This window comes from Passer montanus, unplaced genomic scaffold, assembly GCF_014805655.1.
Source record: "Passer montanus isolate IOZ18808 unplaced genomic scaffold, ASM1480565v1 scaffold225, whole genome shotgun sequence".
In the NCBI taxonomy this organism is placed as follows: Eukaryota; Metazoa; Chordata; class Aves; order Passeriformes; family Passeridae; genus Passer; species Passer montanus.
The window spans coordinates 239,273-261,524 of record NW_024366871.1 but is presented as its reverse complement, the minus strand read 5'-3'; the positions used below and the strand labels follow the sequence as shown (position 1 = coordinate 261,524).

The 22,252-nt window shown below is 59.5% G+C and overlaps 2 protein-coding genes across 4 annotated transcripts in view; both read right to left on the bottom strand.

Moving 5' to 3' along the window:
• On the bottom strand, window positions 1–2,433 carry LOC120502643. Its single transcript, XM_039710218.1, has 3 exons — window positions 2,398–2,433; window positions 1,411–1,872; window positions 1–1,067 (listed from the first exon to the last, which is right to left on the bottom strand). Exons 1-3 carry the CDS (start codon window positions 2,431–2,433, stop codon window positions 576–578), a joined length of 990 nt encoding a protein of 329 aa, XP_039566152.1. The 3' UTR covers window positions 1–575.
• A 2,735-nt stretch (window positions 2,434–5,168) lies between these two features.
• Window positions 5,169–22,252, bottom strand: part of ASXL2 (ASXL transcriptional regulator 2) — a 73,556-nt gene continuing 56,472 nt past the window's right edge. For all 3 annotated transcript variants that reach the window (XM_039710206.1, XM_039710207.1, XM_039710208.1), the window contains 6 exons: window positions 17,309–17,449; window positions 15,646–15,809; window positions 12,361–12,457; window positions 11,437–11,542; window positions 9,088–9,757; window positions 5,169–7,582 (listed from right to left, as the gene is read on the bottom strand). In XM_039710206.1, coding sequence (XP_039566140.1) covers window positions 5,411–7,582; window positions 9,088–9,757; window positions 11,437–11,542; window positions 12,361–12,457; window positions 15,646–15,809; window positions 17,309–17,449 — 3,350 coding nt within the window. In that variant the 3' untranslated portion in view covers window positions 5,169–5,410. The remainder of the gene's footprint in view (window positions 7,583–9,087; window positions 9,758–11,436; window positions 11,543–12,360; window positions 12,458–15,645; window positions 15,810–17,308; window positions 17,450–22,252) is intronic.

Genomic DNA, 22,252 nt, shown 5'->3' with positions numbered 1-22,252 from the left:
ATCCAACCAGCTCAAATACTTTTTAATACATTGAAAATGTAAAATAAAGCATATACGAAGTACATACAGTATATATATACACGTATTTCAAATACTTAAAATTCTTATGTAAAATATGATTTTTTTTCTATATTATTTGTGTAAAAATACATTTTCAAATGGTGTCACCTCGATTTTGCTGTACAGACCCTCAAGCCCAATCGAAGTCCCTTTTAAAAAGGCAAAAGACAAAGGTTTAGGATTTTTGGAACTATGTTTACAGGCCTGTTGTCCACACAGGAAAAGCCTCTGGGAAACAGTATTGGATTGCTTTTTGTGAGAATTCCCGTTTTTATTGCATTAACGGCAGGAACGGAGCCTTTTCGGTTGTGCTGCAGTAACCCCGCTGGCCTGGCCGAGGAACTGCCCCGGTACCCTGTGACCACCTCAGAACCCTCCTTTGCCCGCTCTGTTCAGATATAAAATATATATTACTTCAAATATATTACTGTAAGCTCTCTCTGCTCTGCGCGTGCAGCAAACGTAAGCACGGAACACCGAGCGAGGCCGCTGCTGTCCCCTGTGCCCCCCCGCAATTACCTGTGATAATTAACCACCGAGGCCACGCTGCCACGGCCCCGCCGCCTCCCACATCCCCGCTGTGGGAAACCCGGCCCCGCTCTCCACACTCCCGTGGGACTCACGAACCATTCATCGCACGGAGCTTCCCCCGAGGAGAGGCCCCAAAGCCGCTCCCGATCCACCCTCCCGCCCCGATGGTCTTTGCTGCCTCCCGAGGAACCCTCCCGAGGATCCTTCCCAAAGGTCCCTCCCGAGGGTTCCTCCTGAGGATCCCTCCTGAAGATCCCTCCCAAAGGTCCCTCCCGAGGAACCCTCCTGAAGATCCTTCCCAAGGAACCCTCCTGAAGATCCCTCCTGAGGAACACTCCTGAAAGTCCCTCCCGAGGAAACCTCCTGAGGATCCCTCCCAAAGGTCCCTCCCGAGGGTTCCTCCTGAAGATTCCTCCTGAGGATCCCTCCCGAGGATCCCTCCTGAGGAATCCTCCGAAGATCCCTCTCAAGGATCCCTCCCAAGGAACCCTCCTGAGGATCCGAGGAGAGGCCCCAAAGCCGCTCCCGATCCACCCTCCCGCCCCGATGGTCTTTGCTGCCTCCCGAGGAACCCTCCCGAGGATCCTTCCCAAAGGTCCCTCCCAAGGATCCCTCCCAAGGAACCCTCCTGAAGGTCCCTCCTGAAGATCCTTCCTGAGGGTTCCTCCCAAGGAACCCTCCTGAGGATCCCTCCCAAAGGTCCCTCCCGAGGGTTCCTCCTGAAGATTCCTCCTGAGGATCCCTCCCGAGGATCCCTCCTGAGGAATCCTCCGAAGATCCCTCTCAAGGATCCCTCCCAAGGAACCCTCCTGAGGATCCCTCCCAAAGGTCCCTCCCGAGGATCCCTCCCAAGGAACCCTCCGAAGGTCCCTCCTGAAGATCCTTCCTGAGGGTTCCTCCCAAGGAACCCTCCTGAAGATCCTTCCCGAGGAACCCTCCCGAGGGTCCTTCCTGAAGATCCCTCCCGAGGGTCCCTCCTGAAGATCCCTCCCAAAGGTCCCTCCCGAGGAACCCTCCCAGTAACAACCTGACCAGGAACTGCTGCTCCAGCAGCTGTTTTGTGCAACAACAACAACAAAAAATCCAACTCCCCAACGAGTGCAACTGCTTGGAACCTCCTTCTTCCTGTAAATTCCCGGAGGGAAAGTGAAATTCCACACCAAATTCCTTCCCCTGCTGCCCACCTGGCTCAAAACCTGCACCCCCAGAGTCGTGCTGGCACCTCCTGTGCCACAGCCTGTCCGTGGGGTTTGGGCTGGGAAGTGAAGCATTGCTCAGGCTCTAATTCCAGTTCTGTGTCCTGAAGAGGGAAACTGAAACCTCCTCCCTCATCAGGTTCCTTTCCCTGCCACAAACACTGACATCAGGCTTTGGGAATCCTGGATTTTTGATGGCGCCATTCCCTGCAGTGCCATTAAATTAATTCCTGGGGGACCAAAGTCTGATGGTTCAAACTCCATCACGGCATCCCTTTATTATGAATCCCGTGTGGAGATGCATTTACTGCCGATGGGAAGGAGCCTCAGCAGTGGGACAGGCTGGTCCCACCCCAGGATCCCCCTTCTGAAAGCCATCATCCCAAATCCAGCTGCAGCACACACAAAACTCCCAGGCTTTGTCCCTGTTCCAGGGTTATTACACCCAGCCCCTATCCCACACCATTTCCCAGGCTTTGTCCCTGTTCCAGGGTTATTACACCCAGCCCCTATCCCACACGATTTCCCAGGCTTTGTCCCTGTTCCAGGGGTATTACACCCAGGGTTATTACCCCACACGATTTCCTCACACTCGGTGCCCTCTGCTCACCCTCGGAGATGCTGCCCCAGGCTGCACCAGGAGCATGCTCAGACCCCAACGGGCACTGAGAGAATCGATTTCCTTTAAAAAAACTGAGGAAAAGTAGCCCAAGCTAAGTATTGATCCATGAAATGGAACTAAGGCACTGACAGGTGGAAACGCCTGAGCCACCAGCACGATCCTACCCTGGCCAAAACCAGCCAGGGCCACCTCCATGTCCAGGGCCACTGAGTGTCCCACCCCTCCTGGGGTGTCCCCAGGCAGACGGGCACATTCCCACGGCATGGTGCTGGGAATGGCACTGCCCTGCTCTGCCAGGGAACGGGCACAGCAAGCCCAGCCCAAGCTCAGCCAGGGCACCGGGGAAATCCAGCAGGAGGAGCCTGCTGGAGCCACAGCCGGCTGGGGATGCTTTGGGAAGGGCCAGGGGAGCTCTGAAGAGCCTTTCCAGCAACAGCTGAACGCCTGTGAGTGCTCAGGGTCACAGCTCCCTCCTCACCCTCTGCTTCTCCCTCTCCAGCAGCCTGGAAAATCACCCTGAGAGGAGCCAGGAGAGACCAGAACTGACCCAAGTGCGCAGAGAAACCTCTCACTCTCCTCTGAGAACTCTGTTGTGGAAGCAGCACCAGCCTCTCCCGGGCTGTCCCAGCCAGGAATGGAAGTGTCCATCCAGGAACACAGGAAGGAATCTCCCTGTGGGAGGAGTGGACAGATCCTGCTCTCAGCTCCAAAGCAGCCCACGCTGCCTCCCTCCCAGGTTTACAAAAATGCAGGATTTCCTCTTCCCGAGCAGGAGCTGGAAGTGGGCAGTGGCAGCAACTGGCACAAGCTGGGGGTGCCTGGGCTACCCCCACCCACCACGGGTGGCAGATGCTCATGGGGACAATTTTGTGCAATGGTTTAGATTTTTTAAAAATCGAGTTAATTTCTAATCCCTAAATCCTCCTCACCATGCCTGAGCAGCGATGTGGAATCACGGCAGTGGGGGTCACTGCTCCGCAGTGAATTTCAGATGGAGAACCCAGAGCAGCTGATGCTGCAGCTCCTGCTGCTCCAGAGGCAGCTGCACTCCCCGGGCAGGGAGGGAAACGCTCCTGCAGCCACGGGATCCAGTCTGGAACTCCCTTTTCCTTGTCATCACCACCTAAATCCCAGTCATGGAACGTCCTGTGCTGGAACGGACCCACAGGGGTCATCCAGCCCAACTCCTGACCCTGCACGGACACCCCAACAATCCCACCCTGTGCCTGAGAGCCTTGTCCAAAGGCTCCTGCAGCTCTGGCAGCCTTGGGCACCTCTTGCTCCTTGGAAAACCACCCAGGAATTATTTCTGCTCCTCACACAGTGCCGGGCTCCCGGGGAGAAGGGGAGGGGAGCAGTAGTACAAAGGAGAGGGGAAGGGAAGGCTGAGGAGCCCGTGCACCACTCAGCTGCCCCGCTGCTGGGGGAATATTGCTTCAGCTTTAAAAGGCCTTTGGATTAAAAGTGAATTCAGTGCTTTTCCATCAAAAACATACATAGCTCTGTTCCCTGCCCAGGATGCAGCAAGGCCTCCACCTGCCCCAGAGGGGAACAGCCCTCGGGTGACTCGCGCTCCACCAGTGCCCTCAGCTCCCAGGAACACGGGGCCACTGTGCTTTGATTTCCCTCGGTGCAAGTGAAGGAACCCGGAGCTGCCAGGGGACACAGCTGCCACCAGCCGTGTCCCCACTCAGCTCGGAGGGGCTGCCCCAGCACCCCTCCCTCAGCTGGGCCCAGCTGAGCTGAGCTCAGCCCAATTTGGTATTTCAGACACAAAGAGCCACCCAAGGAGGCCCAGGCAGACACTCATTGCCTTTCCCTACACCCAGAAAATAGAAACCTTGGACAGAAACTGGAGATGTCTGACCATGGGGGTGTTTGGATCAGGACAAAACGCTTCCCAGAGCATGGCAGGACCCAGGGTGACACTTGGTGCCTGTCACCTGCCCCTGTGTCCCAAGAGCAGCTGGCTCTGGGCCATGGGATGGCAGCTCCAGCCTTGGGAGTGCCCCAGGAGAGCAGATTCCTGAAGCCCTGGGAATGCCCAGGGGAGCAGGTTCCTGCCAGCCCTGGGAATGCCCAGGAGAGCCCTGGGAATGCCCAGGAGAGCAGGTTCCTGCCAGCCCTGGGAATGCCCAGTGGAGCAGGTTCCTGCCAGCCCTAGGAATGCCCAGGGGAGCAGATTTGTGCCAGCCCTGGGAATGCCCAGGAGAGCAGGTTCCTGGAATCCTGGGAATGCCCAGGACAGCCCTGGGAATGCCCAGGGGATCAGTTCCTGCCAGCCCTGCCTGCCAGGCACAGCTGTGTGCCCCCTGCTCCCGCTGTGTCACCGGCAGCCCCAGGACTGAGCTGCTGTGCTCACTCCCCTGTCCAGCCCAGCTCCCTGCAGCTCCAGCAGCAGCACCCCCGGACCCCTCCCTTCACCGGGACACCGGGAGGGGGATCTGCACACCAGGAGCACCAGCCTGCACCGCACAGCCCAGCAGCCTCTGCAGCAGAGGGAAAGGCAAGGGAGGGAAAGGCTGCCAGGGATCTGAACTGGGAGCAGCCAGGGGAGCCCACTCGGGGCTCCTGCCTCGGGGCTGGACTGGGTTATCCCCTTCCCTCTGCCAAGAGACAACCAACAACGGGCTGTGGGCTGCATTCCCCGGGGAGGGCAGGGCTCGGCAAACGTGCTCAGAGCAGGCTGGGGTTACTGGAACTGCAGTACAAGTCAAACACTATCTCCTAAAAGATTGAAAAAATATCTTTAAACAAAATAATGTGGCATATTTACATAATTCCTTAAGTGCAAACTCTTGTCACAATTCACGTAGTTGAGCGCGATTTCGACTCCCTGTACAAGAAGGTGCTCTTTCGCTAATGAAAGAAGGACTCTAACTCTGTATTCCTGATTCAGTAACGTGTCTCTTGTGCAAGGCAGTAAAATTCCTGTTTCTTCCCAAGATTCTTCGGACAGCAGCCCCCGGAGGAGGCCGTGCTACGCCCCGCGTGCCCCCCGTTACCGCACGACGAGGCAGGAGACGCAGAGCTTGGAGGGCCCGATGCAGTCGTCATGGCAGAAGGCGCCGCAGCCCTTGCACATGATCATGGCTTTCAACCTGCAGTAACATTTGGAAGGGGGATCCTCCATGGCGCCGTCCTCGGCGAACGCCTGCACCGGGAGGCTCTGCCCGTGGCCGCCGGAGCTCACGGCCTGCCCGGCGGGGAGGGTGGTGACGGTCACGGAGAAGGACATGACGTTGCCCATGGAGCTGGCCAGCTGCTTGCACTCGCTCATGAGCGAGCCCTGGCCCACGTCGGGCGAGGTGGAGACGTTGATGGTGCCGCTGTAGCTGGGCCCCAGCAGCTGCGCCCCGGCGCTCCCGGGCAGCTTCGGGGGGTGCGGGGCAGGGAGCAGCGGGGGCTGTGCCGGGTCTGGGGACGGGCTGGGGGCCCCGAAGAGCTCCGTGCCGCCGTGGCCCTTGCTCCTCATGGCGTGGGCCATCTGCTCCTGCGCCGCCTGCAGCAGGTCCCGTGCCAGCGCCGTGCCGTCCAGCGCTGCCACCTTCTCCCTGGCTGCCGGCGGCACCGGGGCCGCCTCGGCCTTCGCCCCCAGGGAGCCGGGCTCTGCAGGGCCCTGCTCCTTCTCCCCCTGCCCCGCCCGTGGCTCCTCCTTGACGCTGATGTGCTCCCGTTCGTCCCCGGAGCTCTCGTCGTCCGCGTCCTCCTCGCTGCTGCTGCTGCTGGCCCGGCCGCCCGTGTCCTCGCCCTCCCCGAGCTCTGCCCTGGCACCCTCGGCGGGGCTGCTCAGCCCCACGCGGGGCTCGGCGTTCAGGGAGAAGCCTCTCCTCAAACTCTCCGAGCCGCGGCCGTAGGTGGAGATGTTGAGCAGGTAGTGCCCAGACATGGCAGGCTTGGACGTCCTCCTGCCCGTGAAGCCCAGCATGAATCTCTGGCTGGTGGAGCCGTTTTCCACCGGGAAACCTGAGTGCGGGAGGTTCAGCTGCGAGGGCTGGAGGACGGGCAGCAGGTTCTGCCTCTGCACCCTCTTGATGAGAGTCTGCAGGATCTGCTCCTGGGTGGATTTGCTCAGCGCCTCGTGGCCCTGCTGCTGCTCAGGCCCGGGGTCCTTTCCTGAGGCGAGCGGGAAGGTCCTTGGAATGTGAGGCAGAGGCCTGTTCTGGCACAAGATCTTCCCAAGCTGCTGCGGGGGCAAACTCGATGCTCTGTCCCCCGCCTCGGCGCCGTTCCCCGCCGCACCGGCAGCCGCCGGCCCCTTCTCTTCCTGAGGAGCCACCGGGACGGGTTTCACTTCTGCTCTGGTGAGCGCCTTGGGCAGGATCTGCTCCAGAGGGACGCTCTTGCCCTGCAGCAGCTGGGTGACCAAAGGGTTGTTGGCAGGAATGCTGGAGCTCGCTCGGGGCAGGGCCCCACCGGGAGGGGATTTAAGGCTGGCTGCTGCTGAGGAGCTGCTGGAGGCTGGGACGGGAGCACCCACGGCTCCAGCCTGGGCTCCGGGGCCCGCGGGTGGCACGGGGGACACCAGAGGAGAAGGAGATTTGCCTTTGGGAAGGTCACAGCTGCTCCCCGCCGAGGGGCCGTTCCCGTTCCCAGCTGCCGGAGCCCCCCGGGCCGGGGCAGGAGGGGCTGTCCCCAGGCTGTCCCCGCTGGGGGTGCTCAGGGAGCCGGGGGTGGCCGTGCCCCGCGGGGGGCTCGGCGTGGCCCCCGCGCCGCTCCCTAGCGCCGGGGCTGCCGCGGGGGCCCCTGGCTGTAGCTGTGCTCCAGGAGGATGGCGAGCAGCCCCCGGCTCCGCCTGGCCCTCCACCTGGGAGCGGGGCCCTGGGCCAGGGGGAAGGAACCTTCTCGAACCTCCCCCGCTTCCAGTTCCTGCCAGTTCCAGTGCGTTTGCTCCACTTGCTGCTCGGACGGCTCCGCCGGGGTCTCTCCCGTCTGCCCCCCTGCCCGGGGGTCTCCCCCCGCCCGGGCCGGGTCCTGGCACGGCCCCCCCGGCCGAGGCGGCGGCGGCGGCGGCCGCTGCCCTCTGAGCCTTGGCCTGCTGGGCTCTTGCCTTGATGTCTGCCAAGGTCCTGGCCCCTGTCCTGCCCGGACTGCTGAGGGAGAGGGGGAAGCACGCCCTGGGAGAGACCTGGCCCGCAGGAAATGGCATCGGGGAGATCCTGGACACGGGGATCTGCAAGAGAGCAGGAGAGAGGCACGGCTGAGACACGGGGAACACCCGACCCACAGGTCTGAGTCTGCAGTTTATCTGAGAGAACTGGTGCTGCTGGTGGAGAAATCCCTTTGGAGAGACCCCTCCTGTCCCTGCCTTGAGACAAGAAACGTGTCTGACCCTCAGATGCCTCCCAGGCAGTTTTGGGTGCTGCAAGCCCCGTGGCTCTGAGTGGAGCTGGTCCCTCATGTCACCCAGAGCCCCCAGGCTCCCTCCCTGAAGGGCTGATCCAGCCCTGCCCTGGCAGCCCCTGTTCCACTGTCTCACGTTATTCAGATGCAATTTCAGATCTAATTTTCTATTCAGATCTCCTTTGAAAGGTGTCACCTCCCTGCTGGGCTCAGCCTTGCTCTTCCCCCCTGCTCACCCATCATTTGTCTCCTCAGTGCCTTTGTGCAAAGCCATAAAAATCCCCTGAGCTGGAGAAAAAAATGCCAATAATTTACTATTTCCTTCTCAAACATTTCCCCCAATGTTCCAGCTGACTTTCCCCATGTTTGCTCTTCCCAGCATATGTGCTGAGCCCTGCACTGAGACTGGTGCTGTTCCCCCTGCAGAGATCTCATGGAGTTCATTTGAGGTTACATTTATTTTCCTTATCCATAAAATCCTCACTGGATCCCACTGAGCTCTGATCAATCTCTTCATTTCTGGGGGATGACACGTCTTGGGGACACGTCTGTCCCCATTTCCCCTGCTTTGCAAGGGAATCTATTCACAATCACCTTCAACTCACTGCTGTTAAATGAAATCCCACTTTTATTGCCCTGGCAGATCAGCCCTCATTCCTGCACGATATTCCAGACCTCTTTTATGGACAGTTTCCCCAATTCTGTGTCACTGACAGTCTCATTGGTGCTTTCTGTGGGAATCTATAGGATTAGAGGATTCCTGCCTTGGTGCTGTTCTCATTAACATGGTGACAACGATCAGCAGCTTTTGAAGTTTTGACTTTGCAGCCTTTTGGTACAGAAGGATAGAACAGGGCAGCAGGGTCAGCAGCAGCTGCCTGCTCCTGGCCTGGCTCTCAAGGCCAGGGCCTGCCAAGGCTGCAGTGTTTCTGTCCTGCTGCCTCCCCGTGCCCATCCCAGCAGGGCCAATTCCCTCCTTCCTTTCCCAGTGACTTCTTGCAAAGCCCAGCAGCCAAAGCTGCTCCTGAGATGTTCCCAAAATTCCCCTTCCCGGCTGCTGCCCGGCCCTGCAGCACTACAAACCAGGCTGCAGTGCTGCCAGGGGCTCTGGGCTGGCTGCAGGGGAGCCCGGATGGCGCTGGCCCCTGTGGCCCTGGGTGTCCCCAGCTGCCAGGCTCCTGCCCTGCTGGCTGCCCCCTTGTCACCACGAGCTGTGGCAGGGCTGGGCTGGGCTCTGGGGGCCCTTCCACCCCACCGAACCCACACTTTGGGGTTCAGTGGCCCGGGGGAGCCCCGGGGGAGGCCAGGCCGTGGCTGTGTCCCTGCAGGGCTCACCTTGAGCGGGGGCACCCGCGGCACCGCCGGCCCCGCGCCGGGAAAGGGCTGGCTCCGAAAGGCCTGCTGGTGCTGGCAGGGCTCAGCCACACGGGGCTTCTTCTCGGGGGTGCCTGCAGCCTCCTCCCTGCTCTCCGACTTCCTCTTGTGGGCCTCCACGCCGACCTCCATGGCCTCGCTCCCGGGGGGTTTCTTCTCCTCCTTCTCCTTCTCCTTCTGGGCCGGGGCTGCCGCGGGGCTCTGCGCCTTCGCCGCTCCCCCGCCTGCCTCGGGGCTCTTTGGTTTGCTCGGGGCACCCAGAGATTCCTTTCCTGGTGCCTCCTTTGCCACCCCAGGCCTGCTCTGCTCCTCTGCCGGGTGGCTGGCGGTGCTGGGGGGTTTTTGGGGCAGGGTTTCTCCGGGGGGTCTCTCCCTGCCGGGGCCGGGTCGTTCTCCGGCTCTGGCCGCTCTCCGCTCCGGGGACGCCTCGGCGGGCTTGGCTGCCTTGGGCTGTGGCTCCTCTCTGCCCTCCTCTCCTGCTCTCCTGCCGCCTGCTGGGGCTGCCTGGGGCTCCGAGGGGGATGTGGAGGTGCCCTGCTCCCGGCGGGGGGCCGGGGGGCTGCGGGGCCGGCCGGGCTCTGCCTCGAGCTGTGCTGTCAGTCGCTCCGACTCCTCGGGGCTCAGCCCAGAGCTGCCAAGGAAAACAGAGACTTTGCTGTGCAAAACACCCCTGCAAAAGCATCCCGTCCTTGGGAAATGGAGGCAGGATTCTCTAAATGAACTCCCTAAAGAGATGTCTCACACACCCAGTCCTGTGCCACCATCAGTGAGAACCTTCCCTACTGCTAATGCTTCCACAGGGAGCAGAAATCAGCATCAGAGGTGAAAACCAGCTCAGAGCAATACCTGCAACACTGGGTAGCTGCAGGCCTGCTCCAGACACCAACTGACACCAACTTTCCAGGCTGCAAACCCAAAGGGTTTGGCCAACAGTGAGTATTTCCCTGCATGAGCCCCACTGCCTGCCCTGCAGCACGGGAGGCCAGGCTCACACGGTGACACTGGCAGGAGGGGACACTGAGAAGGAAGAGTGCCACCACCTCTCCAGGAGGAACATGGGATCTAACTCCCACACTGATGTCTGGGAAAAGTTTCTCCTTCTGGATTAACTTCATCCATCCCTCTCAGTAATGTGTCAAATTGGGGTTTTTTTTCCCAACCACAACCCTGTGAAGCTCTGGTGAATCCATGGATGGGCTCCTCCAGACAAGTTCACAGGAGCTGGAGGGACCTGAGCTCTTCCACACATCCCCTCCTGCTGTCCCCTGTCCCCCTCATGCCCCAGGACTGGGGCTGTTGTCACCTCCCCACGAGCACAGACCTGGCTCAGATGGCTGATGAAGCTCCTGGTGAGCTGCACTCCCAGCCTGGTGTATCCCTGTAGTTGTTCCTACAGCTTGTAGGGACACCCACAGCACCCCAACCACACCATGGAATGCCAGGAATGCCCCCCAGGCTCTGGAGGGTTAAAACACCCAGGATGAATGGGAGGCACAGAGGCTGGCAGGGTGAGGACAACCCAAACCCTGGCACAGTGCAGGGTTAGGAATTCCTGGTTAAAACACCCAGGATGAATGGGAGGCACAAACCCAAACCCTGGCACAGTGCAGGGTTAGGAATTCCTGCTCAGTTATTTACACCTCCGTGCTCCTTCCCAGGCCTCTCAGCAACTCAAAAACCCCAAATCCTCCCTGTAGCCTCAAAGGATGGGAAAACCCTGAAGCAAGAGGAGGCAGAGAATAAAAGCTTGGCAGATTTGGGGGTTGAACGTGTGGGAATGCAGGTCCTGACCCTGAGGTGGGACACACTCAGCTCCAGGAGAGCTGTGGGGGTGGCTCCAAGCAAGGAGGGGAAGAGGAGAGACATCCCAAACCTGCCACACTGGACAAAGGGTGACAAACCTCCCACCTGAGCTGGATCCCTGCCCTGGATAAGGGTGACAAACTTCCCACCTGAGCTGGATCCCTGCCCTGGACAAAGGGTGACAAACCTCCCGCCTGAGCTGGATCCCTGCCCTGGACAAAGGGTGACAAACCTCCCACCTGAGCTGGATCCCTGCCCTGGACAAGGGTGACAAACCTCCCACACTGGACAAAGGGTGACAAACCTCCCACCTGAGCTGGATCCCTGTCCTGGATAAGGGTGACAAACCTCCCACACTGGACAAAGGGTGACAAACCTCCCACCTGAGCTGGATCCCACTGACATTTCCCCGTTTCCTGGAGCCAGCTGAAGCCAGGAACCTTCCTCAGGCTCCAGGGAACCCAACGTCCATGTGTGGAGCACCCCAGAACCCAGCTGAGCTCTCACCTCTGCCCGTAGTAGCTCTCAAAGAAGCGCTCCTTCCACAGCTCCACCTTCTTCTCCTTCTCGATTTCCTGCCGGATCCGGAGCTGCATTTCGGGGGTGAACTCTCCTGGGGGATGCAGAAGGGATTTCAGCCAGGGAAGGGCTGGCTAAGGGGGCTCAGGCCAGGGGGGGGTCCCAGGAACCCCAGGCTGCTCCTCCAGGGGAATGGGGCAGTCCAGGGAACGGAGCTGGGGAGGGAATGGAGCCCCAGCAGAGGCTGAGGGAGCTGGGAAGGGAATGGAGCCCCAGCAGAGGCTGAGGGAGCTGGGAAGGGAATGGAGCCCCAGCAGAGGCTGAGGGAGCTGGGAAGGGAATGGAGCCACAGGAGGGGCTGAGGGAGCTGGGAAGGGAATGGAGCCCCAGCAGAGGCTGAGGGAGCTGCCAAGGGGCTCAGCCTGGAGAAAAGGAGGCTCAGGGGGGACCTTGTGGCTCTGCACAACTCCCTGCCAGGAGGGGACAGCCAGGGGGGGTCAGGCTCCCCTCCCAGGGAAGAATTTCCCCCAATTTCCCATCCGAACACCCAAAGGGATGGCTCAAAGCACTGAGCAGCCCATGCCCTGCTCTGGAGCAGAATTTCCCTTCTCTGCCCCTCAGCAGTGTCTGTGTTTAGGTGCCACAACCCCAGAGTGCCCCAGCTCTGCTGTCAGTTCAGATTTTAAACACATTTCTCCTTTTCTCATCTCTTCCAGAGATTTCCTGTGTCAGTTCAACACATAACTCCTCCTGCAGCCCCCTCCCACCCTGAGCCCCCCAGCTGTGGGCAGTGAGTCCCTGCAGAGCTGCAGCTTCTCCAGTTTGTCCCTGGAGAAGGCCCCCCAAACCCTCCCCAGCCGGGGGTCCTGGGGCTCCCCAGCCCTCCCAGCCGGGGTCCAGGGCAGGTTTTACCTTCTGACAGCCGCTCCTTCCAGCCCTGCGCAGCCGAGGTGAAGAACTCGTTGTTGAGTGCTGAGCTGCTGAGCTTCATCAACCCATCGGGGCCCACCTGGAGAGACACAGCCCTGTCACCTGCTGGACACAGCTCTGTCACAGCTCTGTCACCTGCTGGACACAGCTCTGTCACAGCTCTGTCACCTGCTGGACACAGCTCTGTCACAGCTCTGTCACCTGCTGGACACAGCTCTGTCACAGCTCTGTCACCTGCTGGACACAGCTCTGTCACAGCTCTGTCACCTGCTGGACACAGCTCTGTCACAGCTCTGTCACCTGCTGGACACAGCTCTGTCACAGCTCTGTCACCTGCTGGACACAGCTCTGTCACAGCTCTGTCACCTGCTGGACACAGCTCTGTCACAGCTCTGTCACCTGCTGGACACAGCTCTGTCACAGCTCTGTCACCTGCTGGACACAGCTCTGTCACAGCTCTGTCACCTGCTGGACACAGCTCTGTCACAGCTCTGTCACCTGCTGGACACAGCTCTGTCACAGCTCTGTCACCTGCTGGACACAGCTCTGTCACAGCTCTGTCACCTGCTGGACACAGCTCTGTCACAGCTCTGTCACCTGCTGGACACAGCTCTGTCACAGCTCTGTCACCTGCTGGACACAGCTCTGTCACAGCTCTGTCACCTGCTGGACACAGCTCTGTCACAGCTCTGTCACCTGCTGGACACAGCTCTGTCACAGCTCTGTCACCTGCTGGACACAGCTCTGTCACAGCTCTGTCACCTGCTGGACACAGCTCTGTCACAGCTCTGTCACCTGCTGGACACAGCTCTGTCACAGCTCTGTCACCTGCTGGACACAGCTCTGTCACAGCTCTGTCACCTGCTGGACACAGCTCTGTCACAGCTCTGTCACCTGCTGGACACAGCTCTGTCACAGCTCTGTCACCTGCTGGACACAGCTCTGTCACAGCTCTGTCACCTGCTGGACACAGCTCTGTCACAGCTCTGTCACCTGCTGGACACAGCTCTGTCACAGCTCTGTCACCTGCTGGACACAGCTCTGTCACAGCTCTGTCACCTGCTGGACACAGCTCTGTCACAGCTCTGTCACCTGCTGGACACAGCTCTGTCACAGCTCTGTCACCTGCTGGACACAGCTCTGTCACAGCTCTGTCACCTGCTGGACACAGCTCTGTCACAGCTCTGTCACCTGCTGGACACAGCTCTGTCACAGCTCTGTCACCTGCTGGACACAGCTCTGTCACAGCTCTGTCACCTGCTGGACACAGCTCTGTCACAGCTCTGTCACCTGCTGGACACAGCTCTGTCACAGCTCTGTCACCTGCTGGACACAGCTCTGTCACAGCTCTGTCACCTGCTGGACACAGCTCTGTCACAGCTCTGTCACCTGCTGGACACAGCTCTGTCACAGCTCTGTCACCTGCTGGACACAGCTCTGTCACAGCTCTGTCACCTGCTGGACACAGCTCTGTCACAGCTCTGTCACCTGCTGGACACAGCTCTGTCACAGCTCTGTCACCTGCTGGACACAGCTCTGTCACAGCTCTGTCACCTGCTGGACACAGCTCTGTCACAGCTCTGTCACCTGCTGGACACAGCTCTGTCACAGCTCTGTCACCTGCTGGACACAGCTCTGTCACAGCTCTGTCACCTGCTGGACACAGCTCTGTCACAGCTCTGTCACCTGCTGGACACAGCTCTGTCACAGCTCTGTCACCTGCTGGACACAGCTCTGTCACAGCTCTGTCACCTGCTGGACACAGCTCTGTCACAGCTCTGTCACCTGCTGGACACAGCTCTGTCACAGCTCTGTCACCTGCTGGACACAGCTCTGTCACAGCTCTGTCACCTGCTGGACACAGCTCTGTCACAGCTCTGTCACCTGCTGGACACAGCTCTGTCACAGCTCTGTCACCTGCTGGACACAGCTCTGTCACAGCTCTGTCACCTGCTGGACACAGCTCTGTCACAGCTCTGTCACCTGCTGGACACAGCTCTGTCACAGCTCTGTCACCTGCTGGACACAGCTCTGTCACAGCTCTGTCACCTGCTGGACACAGCTCTGTCACAGCTCTGTCACCTGCTGGACACAGCTCTGTCACAGCTCTGTCACCTGCTGGACACAGCTCTGTCACAGCTCTGTCACCTGCTGGACACAGCCCTGTCACCTGCTGGACACCGCCCTGTCACAGCCCTGTCACCTGCTGGCCACAGCCCCGGTGTGCTGGGCCACAGCTGGAGCAGGGGAGCAGCTTTAGTGCCCAGCCCTGTGGGGACCAGGATTTTGTCCCACACTGCACAAAGCAGAGCCTCAGAGGGGCACACCAAAATCATGTGGTGCTATTTCAGAGGGGCACACCAAAATCATGGTGCTGTTTCTCCAACAGTTCTGGAGGATTTGCAAGACTGCCACTGCCCCAGGTTGTCCCAGTGTCCAGCCTGGCCTTGGGCACTGCCAGGGATCCAGGGGCAGCCCCAGCTGCTCTGGGCACCCTGTGCCAGCCCTGCCCACCCTGCCAGGGAACAATTCCTAATCCCAATCTCCCATCCAGCCCTGCCCTCTGGCACTGGGAGCCATTCCCTGGCTCCTGTCCCTCCAGCCTTGTCCCCAGTCCCTCTGCAGCTCTCCTGGAGCCCCTCCAGGTCCTGGAAGGTCCTGAGCAATGACAATGATTATTAGGTGACAATTATTATTATTATTATTATTATGTGACCACGAGGTCACCCAAAGGTGGATTGGTTCTCCCCTACCCCTGTGCCCCTCTGCCCCCAGGTACCACAAGGGGAACAGGATCTCTACACCTGGCATCCCTCCCTCCCTGCCTGCCCCAGAGCCCTGTGGGGCAGGGCAGCCCAGGTGAGTGCTGTACCTGCACAGCCCAGGTGAGTTCTGTACCTGAGACAGCCCAGGTGAGTTCTGTACCTGGATAGCCCAGGTGAGCTGTACCTGCACAGCCCAGCCCAGGTGAGTGTGTGCCTGGGACATCCCAGGTGCGTTCTGTACCTGCACAGCCCAGGTGAGCCGTCCCCACCCAGCCCAGCCCAGGTGAGTGTAGCTGTGTGGGACCCCCAGGTGAGTGCTGTACCTGGGACATCCCAGGTGAGCCATACCCACCCAGCCCAGCCCAGGTGAGTGCTGTACCAGCCCAGCCCAGCCCAGCTCAGCCCAGGTGAGTTCTGTACTAGCCCAGCCCAGGTGAGCTGTCCCCACCCAGCCCAGCCCAGCCCAGGTGAGCGGGCCGTGTGGCACCCCCGGGGGCCGTACCTGCCTGTCCACGTCGGGCAGCAGCAGCAGCAGGCGCTGCTGGCCCTCGGGGGGCAGCAGGCTGAAGGTGTGCTTGTTGATCAGGGCGCGCAGGTTGGTGTTCACCAGGATGGAGTCCGGCGTCTCCACGTCGATGTCGGCGCAGCGCGCTCTCTTCAGCTGCCCTGGGGAGCACACCCTGCTCAGCCCGCCTGCCCCGGGGCCCTGCACGCCCCGGGAGTGCCCCAGGGCTCCCTGCACCTCTGCACAGCTGGAACGATCTGCCACACTGGGGCTCCCTGAGGCCCCAGGCTGAGAGCTGCGAGTGGGCATCCATTTGTTTGGGACCTTTTGGGTTCACCTGGGGTGCAGCCCTGCCTGGGCTCTCGTGCTGCCCCAGCTGGATCCACTGAGGATATTCTTTTAATAAATCCCTACTTTATTATTTATCTTTTCTATTTTTCAGGTTCTGTGCTGCTTTAGTGTGTGGGTCTGGGCTCACACCAGGGGCCTGCTTTATTCTTTAGCTCTGTCTCTGTTCTAGCTCAGCCTTCCCAAGGCTTCACCCCAAACAATCCTGTGAAGCTCTGGAGAATCCATGGATTGGTTCCAGAGAAGTTCTCAGGAGCTGGGGGGACTGAGCTCCTGCACATGTCCCCTCCCTGCTGTCCTGCTGTCCCCTGTCCCCCTCATGGCCAGGACTGGGGCTGTTGTCACCTTCCCACCAGCCCAGACCTGGCTCAGCCAGCTCTGGACTAAAGAAGCCAAAGCAGCCCAGTTGATCTGAACCTGAAACTGATTCCCAGCTCAGGGTAACTCTCTAGCTCCATGTCTCACCAAGAGAGCTGGGAGATCCAGGCACAGAACTCTCCATCCCCCTCAGCCCTGGCTTCTCAGGGGGTTCCTACAGCTCCTTCTGGCCTCAGCAGTTGTCTGGTTTACCTCTCCAGTCAAGGCCAGTTTGTTGCTGGGGATTTATTTTGGATTCTGCTGCTCTGTGCAAGTGCCTGCTCTCCACAGAGACCTCAGTGAGGGAACAGCTGGAGCTGGGCCAGGCCGTTTGGGATGGATCTCAGGAAAGGATCTTGCCCAGAGGCTGCTGGGCACTGCCCCAGGGCATGGGCACATTCCAGCCCTGCCCCAGCTCCAGGAGCCTCTGGACAGCCAGGGATGGCCATGGTGGGGTTGCTGGGATCACCAGGCCAGCACCAGGAGCTGCACTCCATGATCCTAGGGGGTTTGTCCCCCTCAGGACATTCCATTCCTTTGTAAGAATATCCTGAAATTCCCCAGGGTCAATCCCAGCCCTGGAGAACGTCACAGGAAGGTCAGGAGGGCTGAGGAACCTCCAGGAAAGGGCTGGCAGCCAAATCCAGCAGGGCCTGAGGAATGCAGAGCCAGGCAGGAATTTCTTTCCCTTTTTCATGTCCTCAGAGTGTGTAAGGACATTAAATAATAAATAATGCAGGGAACAAGAGCTGGGAACTCCCAGCTGATGAGGAAGGGCTGATCTGAGGGTGGCACTAGGAATCATTTATCCCAATTCCTGCAGACTGCAGCCCCCCCAGGGCCCCTCAGCAATGCAATCTGCACTCTTCCCTCCCTTTTGCTGGTTTAGGTTTTGCCCTGGCACTGGAGGAAGAAGCCCTGGGAAAGCAGGAGGAGCAGGGAAGCCATCTCTTACGTGCATGGAGCCTGTCAGATCTGGGGAAGGGCTTCTTGGGCAGCCCTGGCAGGGAGTTCTCGAGCTTCACCGAGGGCGAGGAGCTGGAGGTGGAGTTTGGGGGGCTGCTGGAGTGTCCATCTGCCTGCTTCCCTTCCCAACCTGCCAGAGAGGGACACAGAGCACAGGTCTGCACAGAGGGACCCTGCACGGGGATCCTCCTGCAGGGATGGAGCTGCTCCAGCAGCCAGAGCCGCCCTGCAGCTCCAGCAATGGAATCCACAGACTCCTGAGCTCCTGGAGGGCTCCTGCCCAGCATCCTCCTGCAGGGATGGAGCTGCTCCAGCAGCCAGAGCCGCCCTGCAGCTCCAGCAATGGAATCCACAGACTCCTGAGCTCCTGGAGGGCTCCTGCCCAGCATCCTCCTGCAGGGATGGAGCTGCTCCAGCAGCCAGAGCCGCCCTGCAGCTCCAGCAATGGAATCCACAGACTCCTGAGCTCCTGGAGGGCTCCTGCCCAGCATCCTCCTGCAGGGATGGAGCTGCTCCAGCAGCCAGAGCCGCCCTGCAGCTCCAGCAATGGAATCCACAGACTCCTGAGCTCCTGGAGGGCTCCTGCCCAGCATCCTCCTGCAGGGATGGAGCTGCTCCAGCAGCCAGAGCCGCCCTGCAGCTCCAGCAATGGAATCCACAGACTCCTGAGCTCCTGGAGAGCTCCTGCACAGCATCGTCACACAGGGATGGAGCTGTTCCAGCAGCCAGAGCCACCCTGCAGCTCCAGCAATGCCAGCACAGCCCTTCCTGAGCTCCTGAAATGCTCCTGCCCAGCAGCTGAATGCAGGGATGGAGCCACCCTGCAGCTCCAGCAATGGAATTCACAGATTCCTGAGCTCCTGGAGGGCTCCTGCCCAGCAGCTGAATGCAGGGATGGAGCCACCCTGCAGCTCCAGCAATGCCAGCACAGCCATTCCTGAGCTCCTGGAGGGCTCCTGCCCAGCAGCTGAAGACAGGAGATCCCGTGGAGCCACCAGAATATCCCAAACCAAAGGCAGGGACAGGCACATCCCATGTGCTTTGAGTCCATTTCCCAGTTCATCCCAGTTTATTTCTCATCTAACCTGAGCCAGGCACGGTCCCATGCACACTTGCATGGCTCAGAGAGCTCCTGGCAGAGCCCACAGGCAGGGAAATCTCCCCACACCTCCCTGTCCTTGCTGAACCTCACCCCTCTCCTGCAGCTTTTGCCCTTGCCCACCCTGGGGAGCTCCTCCTGCTCTTCCCAGGGCTCAGTTTCCCTTTCCTGCCTCACACAAGCTCTTCCAGCTCTGAATAAATCCTGAAATGGTGCAATCAGTGCCCTGCTTTCCAGCAGAACGCTGCTCCCTGCCTCCATCCATCTGATTCCCTGCTCTCTCCACACCGCTGGGTGTCCCTGCTGGCAGCTGCATCCTGGGGTGGGGGAAAGGGACTGCATGGAGAAAAGCACACAGGAGGAACCTCCCAGGCCTTGGCAGGGAGGGATTTACAGCCTGAGGGGGCTCCTGAACACAAATCCCACCTGGAACCAGCTGAGAAAGAGCTCTGGGAATAAACCTGGGAGCAGGAAAAGTCTGGGAGGAGGAAAAATCTGGGAGAAGGAAAAGCTTGGGAGGAGGAAAAGCTTGGGAGGAGGAAAAGTCTGGGAGGAGGAAAAATCTGGGAGAAGGAAAAGCCGGGGAGGAGGAAAAGCTTGGGAGGAGGAAAAGTCTGGGAGGAGGAAAAATCTGGGAGAAGGAAAAGCCGGGGAGGAGGAGGATGGAGCCACGAGGAAAAGTCTGGGAGCAGGAAAAGTCTGGGAGGAGGAAAAATCTGGGAGCAAGAAAAACCTGGGAGAAGGAAAGGTCTGGGAGCAGGGAAAGCCTGGGAGCAGGAAAAATCTGGGAACAGGGAAAGGCTGGGAGGAGGAAAAGCTCCTGACTGAGCCTGGGGAGAAGAACTGGCACAAGCTGGGAATGGGGACACTGGGAATGCCCTGCCCTGGAATGGGGACACTGGGAATGCCCTGCCCTGGAATGGGGACACTGGGAATGCCCTGCCCTGGAATGGGGACACTGGGAATGCCCTGCCCTGGAATGGGGACACTGGGAATGCCCTGCCCTGGAATGGGGACACTGGGAATGCCCTGCCCTGGAATGGGGACACTGGGAATGCCCCGCCCTGGAATGGGGACATTGGGAATGCCCTGCCCTGGAATGGGGACACTGGGAATATCCTGGAATGGGGACACTGGGAATGGCCTGGAATGGGGACACTGGGAATGCCCTGGCATGGGGACACTGGGAATGGCCTGGAATGGGGACACTGGGAATGTCCCTGTGCCTTGGAATGGGGACACTGGGAATGTCCTGGTTTGGAATGGGGACACTGGGAATGCCCTGGAATGGGGACACTGGGAATGGGGACACTGGGAATGCCCTGGACTGGGGACACTGGGAATGGCCTGGAATGGGGACACTGGGAATGCCCTGCCCTGGAATGGGGACACTGGGAATGTCCCTGTGCCTTGGAATGGGGACACTGGGAATGTCCCTGTGCCTTGGAATGGGGACACTGGGAATGCCCTGCCCTGGAGGAGGACTGGCACAAGCTGGATGTGTGCCCACAGCCCAGCTGCCTGCAGGGAATGGGGCTGGAATCTGCCAGGGATTGTCTGGGGCACTGAGCTGGCACCAAGCCAGAGGATTCCACAGGTGCCAGGGAATTGGGCAGGTGCCAGGGAATTGGGCAGGTGCCAGGGAATTCCAGAGGTGCCAGGGAACCCAGCAGGTGCCAGGGAATTGGGCAGGTGCCAAGGAACTTGGCAGGTGCCAGGGAATTGCACAGGTGCCAGGGAACCCAGCAGGTGCCAGGGAATTGCACAGGTGCCAGGGAATCTGGCAAGTGGCAGGGAATTGGGCAGGTGCCAGGGAATTGCACAGGTGCCAGAGAATTAGGCAGGTGCCATGGAATCTGGCAGGTGCCAGAGAATTAGGCAGGTGCCAGGGAATTGCAGAGGTACCAGGAATTCCAGAGGTGCCAGGGAATCTGGCAGGTGCCAGGGAACACAGCAGGTGCCAGGGAATTGCACAGGTGCCAGGGAATTCCAGAGGTGCCAGGGAACCCTGCAGGTGCCAGGGAACGGGCAGCAGGGAGTGCCCAGGTGCCAGCTCCTGTGCCCAGAGCTGTGGCAGGGATAAGCAGATGTGAATTCCTGCTCCAGCCCAGCTCCTGCAGGACTGGCAGCTTGGAAGGGAAGGGGTTTGGGGTCAGTAATTAACACTCACTAATTACTCACAGCTCCAGGCTTTACTGGAGAGCTCAGTGGCTGAAGCAACCTCGGGATTTGGGAGAGGAGCTGCAGGTTCTGGGATTTGGGGCACCTGGGGCAGTGGCATGGCCCTGCCATGGCAGGGGTGGCCCTGGCTAGGCTCTGAGGTCCCCTCCCACCCAGGCAGTTTGGGATTTGGGTTCTGTGGCTCAGAACCAGCACCTTCAGGGCAAAGTGGCTGGAATAAGTACCAAGAATTGGGGATGCCATGGAAAGCTGGGGCTGGCAGGGAGCCCCTGCCCTGCTGCAGCAGCCAGAGCAGAGCAGGGAGCTCGCTGCTCCCCGACAGCACCAGCTCTGGAAACCCCTCTGGGATCTTCCAGATGGGAACGGGATGTGGAACCCACCCTGCAGCAGGAGGAGGCACTCGGGAAAACATCGGTACCAGGGAAACTCCCAAATATAAATATCAGGAGAAACTCCCAAACAGAAACACCAGGAGAAATCCCCAACAGGAACACCAGGAGAAACTCCCACATATAAATACCAGGAGAAACTCCCAAACAGAAACACCAGGAGAAATCCCAGAACATCAACACCAGGAGAAATCCCCAACAGGAACACCAGGAGAAACTCCCACATATAAATACCAGGAGAAATCCCACAACATCAACACTGGGAGAAATCCACAAACATAAATACCAGGAGAAACTCCCAAATAAAAATACCAGGAGAAATCCCAGAACAGCAACACCAGGAGAAACTCCCAAATATAAACATTGGGAGAAATCCCCAGACAGAACCACCAGGAGAAGGCCCCTGCATGGGGTGGAGGTGACTGGGAACATCACTGAGCACTGGGAGCAGCCAAAGACACAGCCAGAGCTATCTGAGATCCATCCAAGATCCCTCCAAAACCCATCCAAGATCATCCAAGGTCTGTTCTTACAGTCAGAGCTATCCAAGATCCCTCCAAAATCCATCCAAGGTCTCTCCAAGGTCTGTCCTTACAGCCAGAGCTATCTAAGATCCATCCAAGATCCCTCCAAAACCCATCCAAGATCATCCAAGGTCTGTTCTTACAGTCAGAGCTATCCAAGATCATCCAAGATCCCTCCAAGATCCATCTCAGGTCTCTCCAAGGTCTATCCTTACAGGCAGAGCTATCCAAGATCCACCCAAGATCCTTCCAAGATCCATTCCAGATCTCTCCAAGGTCTCTCCAAGGTCTGTCCTTAGCAGCTGCCTCCCTCACAGCCAAAAGCCCTGAGGCAGGAGATGGAGCCCCAGCCCTGAGGCAGGAGCTGAGGGTGCCCCAGCCCTGAGGCAGATGATGGAGCCCCAGCCCTGAGGCAGATGATGGAGCCCCAGCCCTGAGGCAGATGATGGAGCCCCAGCCCTGAGGCAGATGATGGAGCCCCAGCCCTGAGGCAGATGATGGAGCCCCAGCCCTGAGGCAGATGATGGAGCCCCAGCCCTGAGGCAGATGATGGAGCCCCAGCCCTGAGGCAGATGATGGAGCCCCAGCCCTGAGGCAGATGATGGAGCCCCAGCCCTGAGGCAGATGATGGAGCCCCAGCCCTGAGGCAGATGATGGAGCCCCAGCCCTGAGGCAGATGATGGAGCCCCAGCCCTGAGGCAGATGATGGTGCGCCAAGCCCTGAGGGTGCCCCAGCCCTG

Excerpts from the sequence above, each read along its gene's own strand:
- LOC120502643 (XM_039710218.1), bottom strand. The coding sequence starts at position 2,433 with ATGCTCCTGGTGCAGCCTGGGGCAGCATCTCCGAGG. Across the intron at positions 1,873-2,397 it reads CTGGGGCAGCATCTCCGAGG|AGCCTGAGCAATGCTTCACT; the intron begins GTGAGCAGAGGG and ends AACTGGAATTAG. Across the intron at positions 1,068-1,410 it reads TCGGGAGGGACCTTTGGGAG|GGATCCTTGAGAGGGATCTT; the intron begins GGATCCTCAGGA and ends GTTCCTTGGGAG.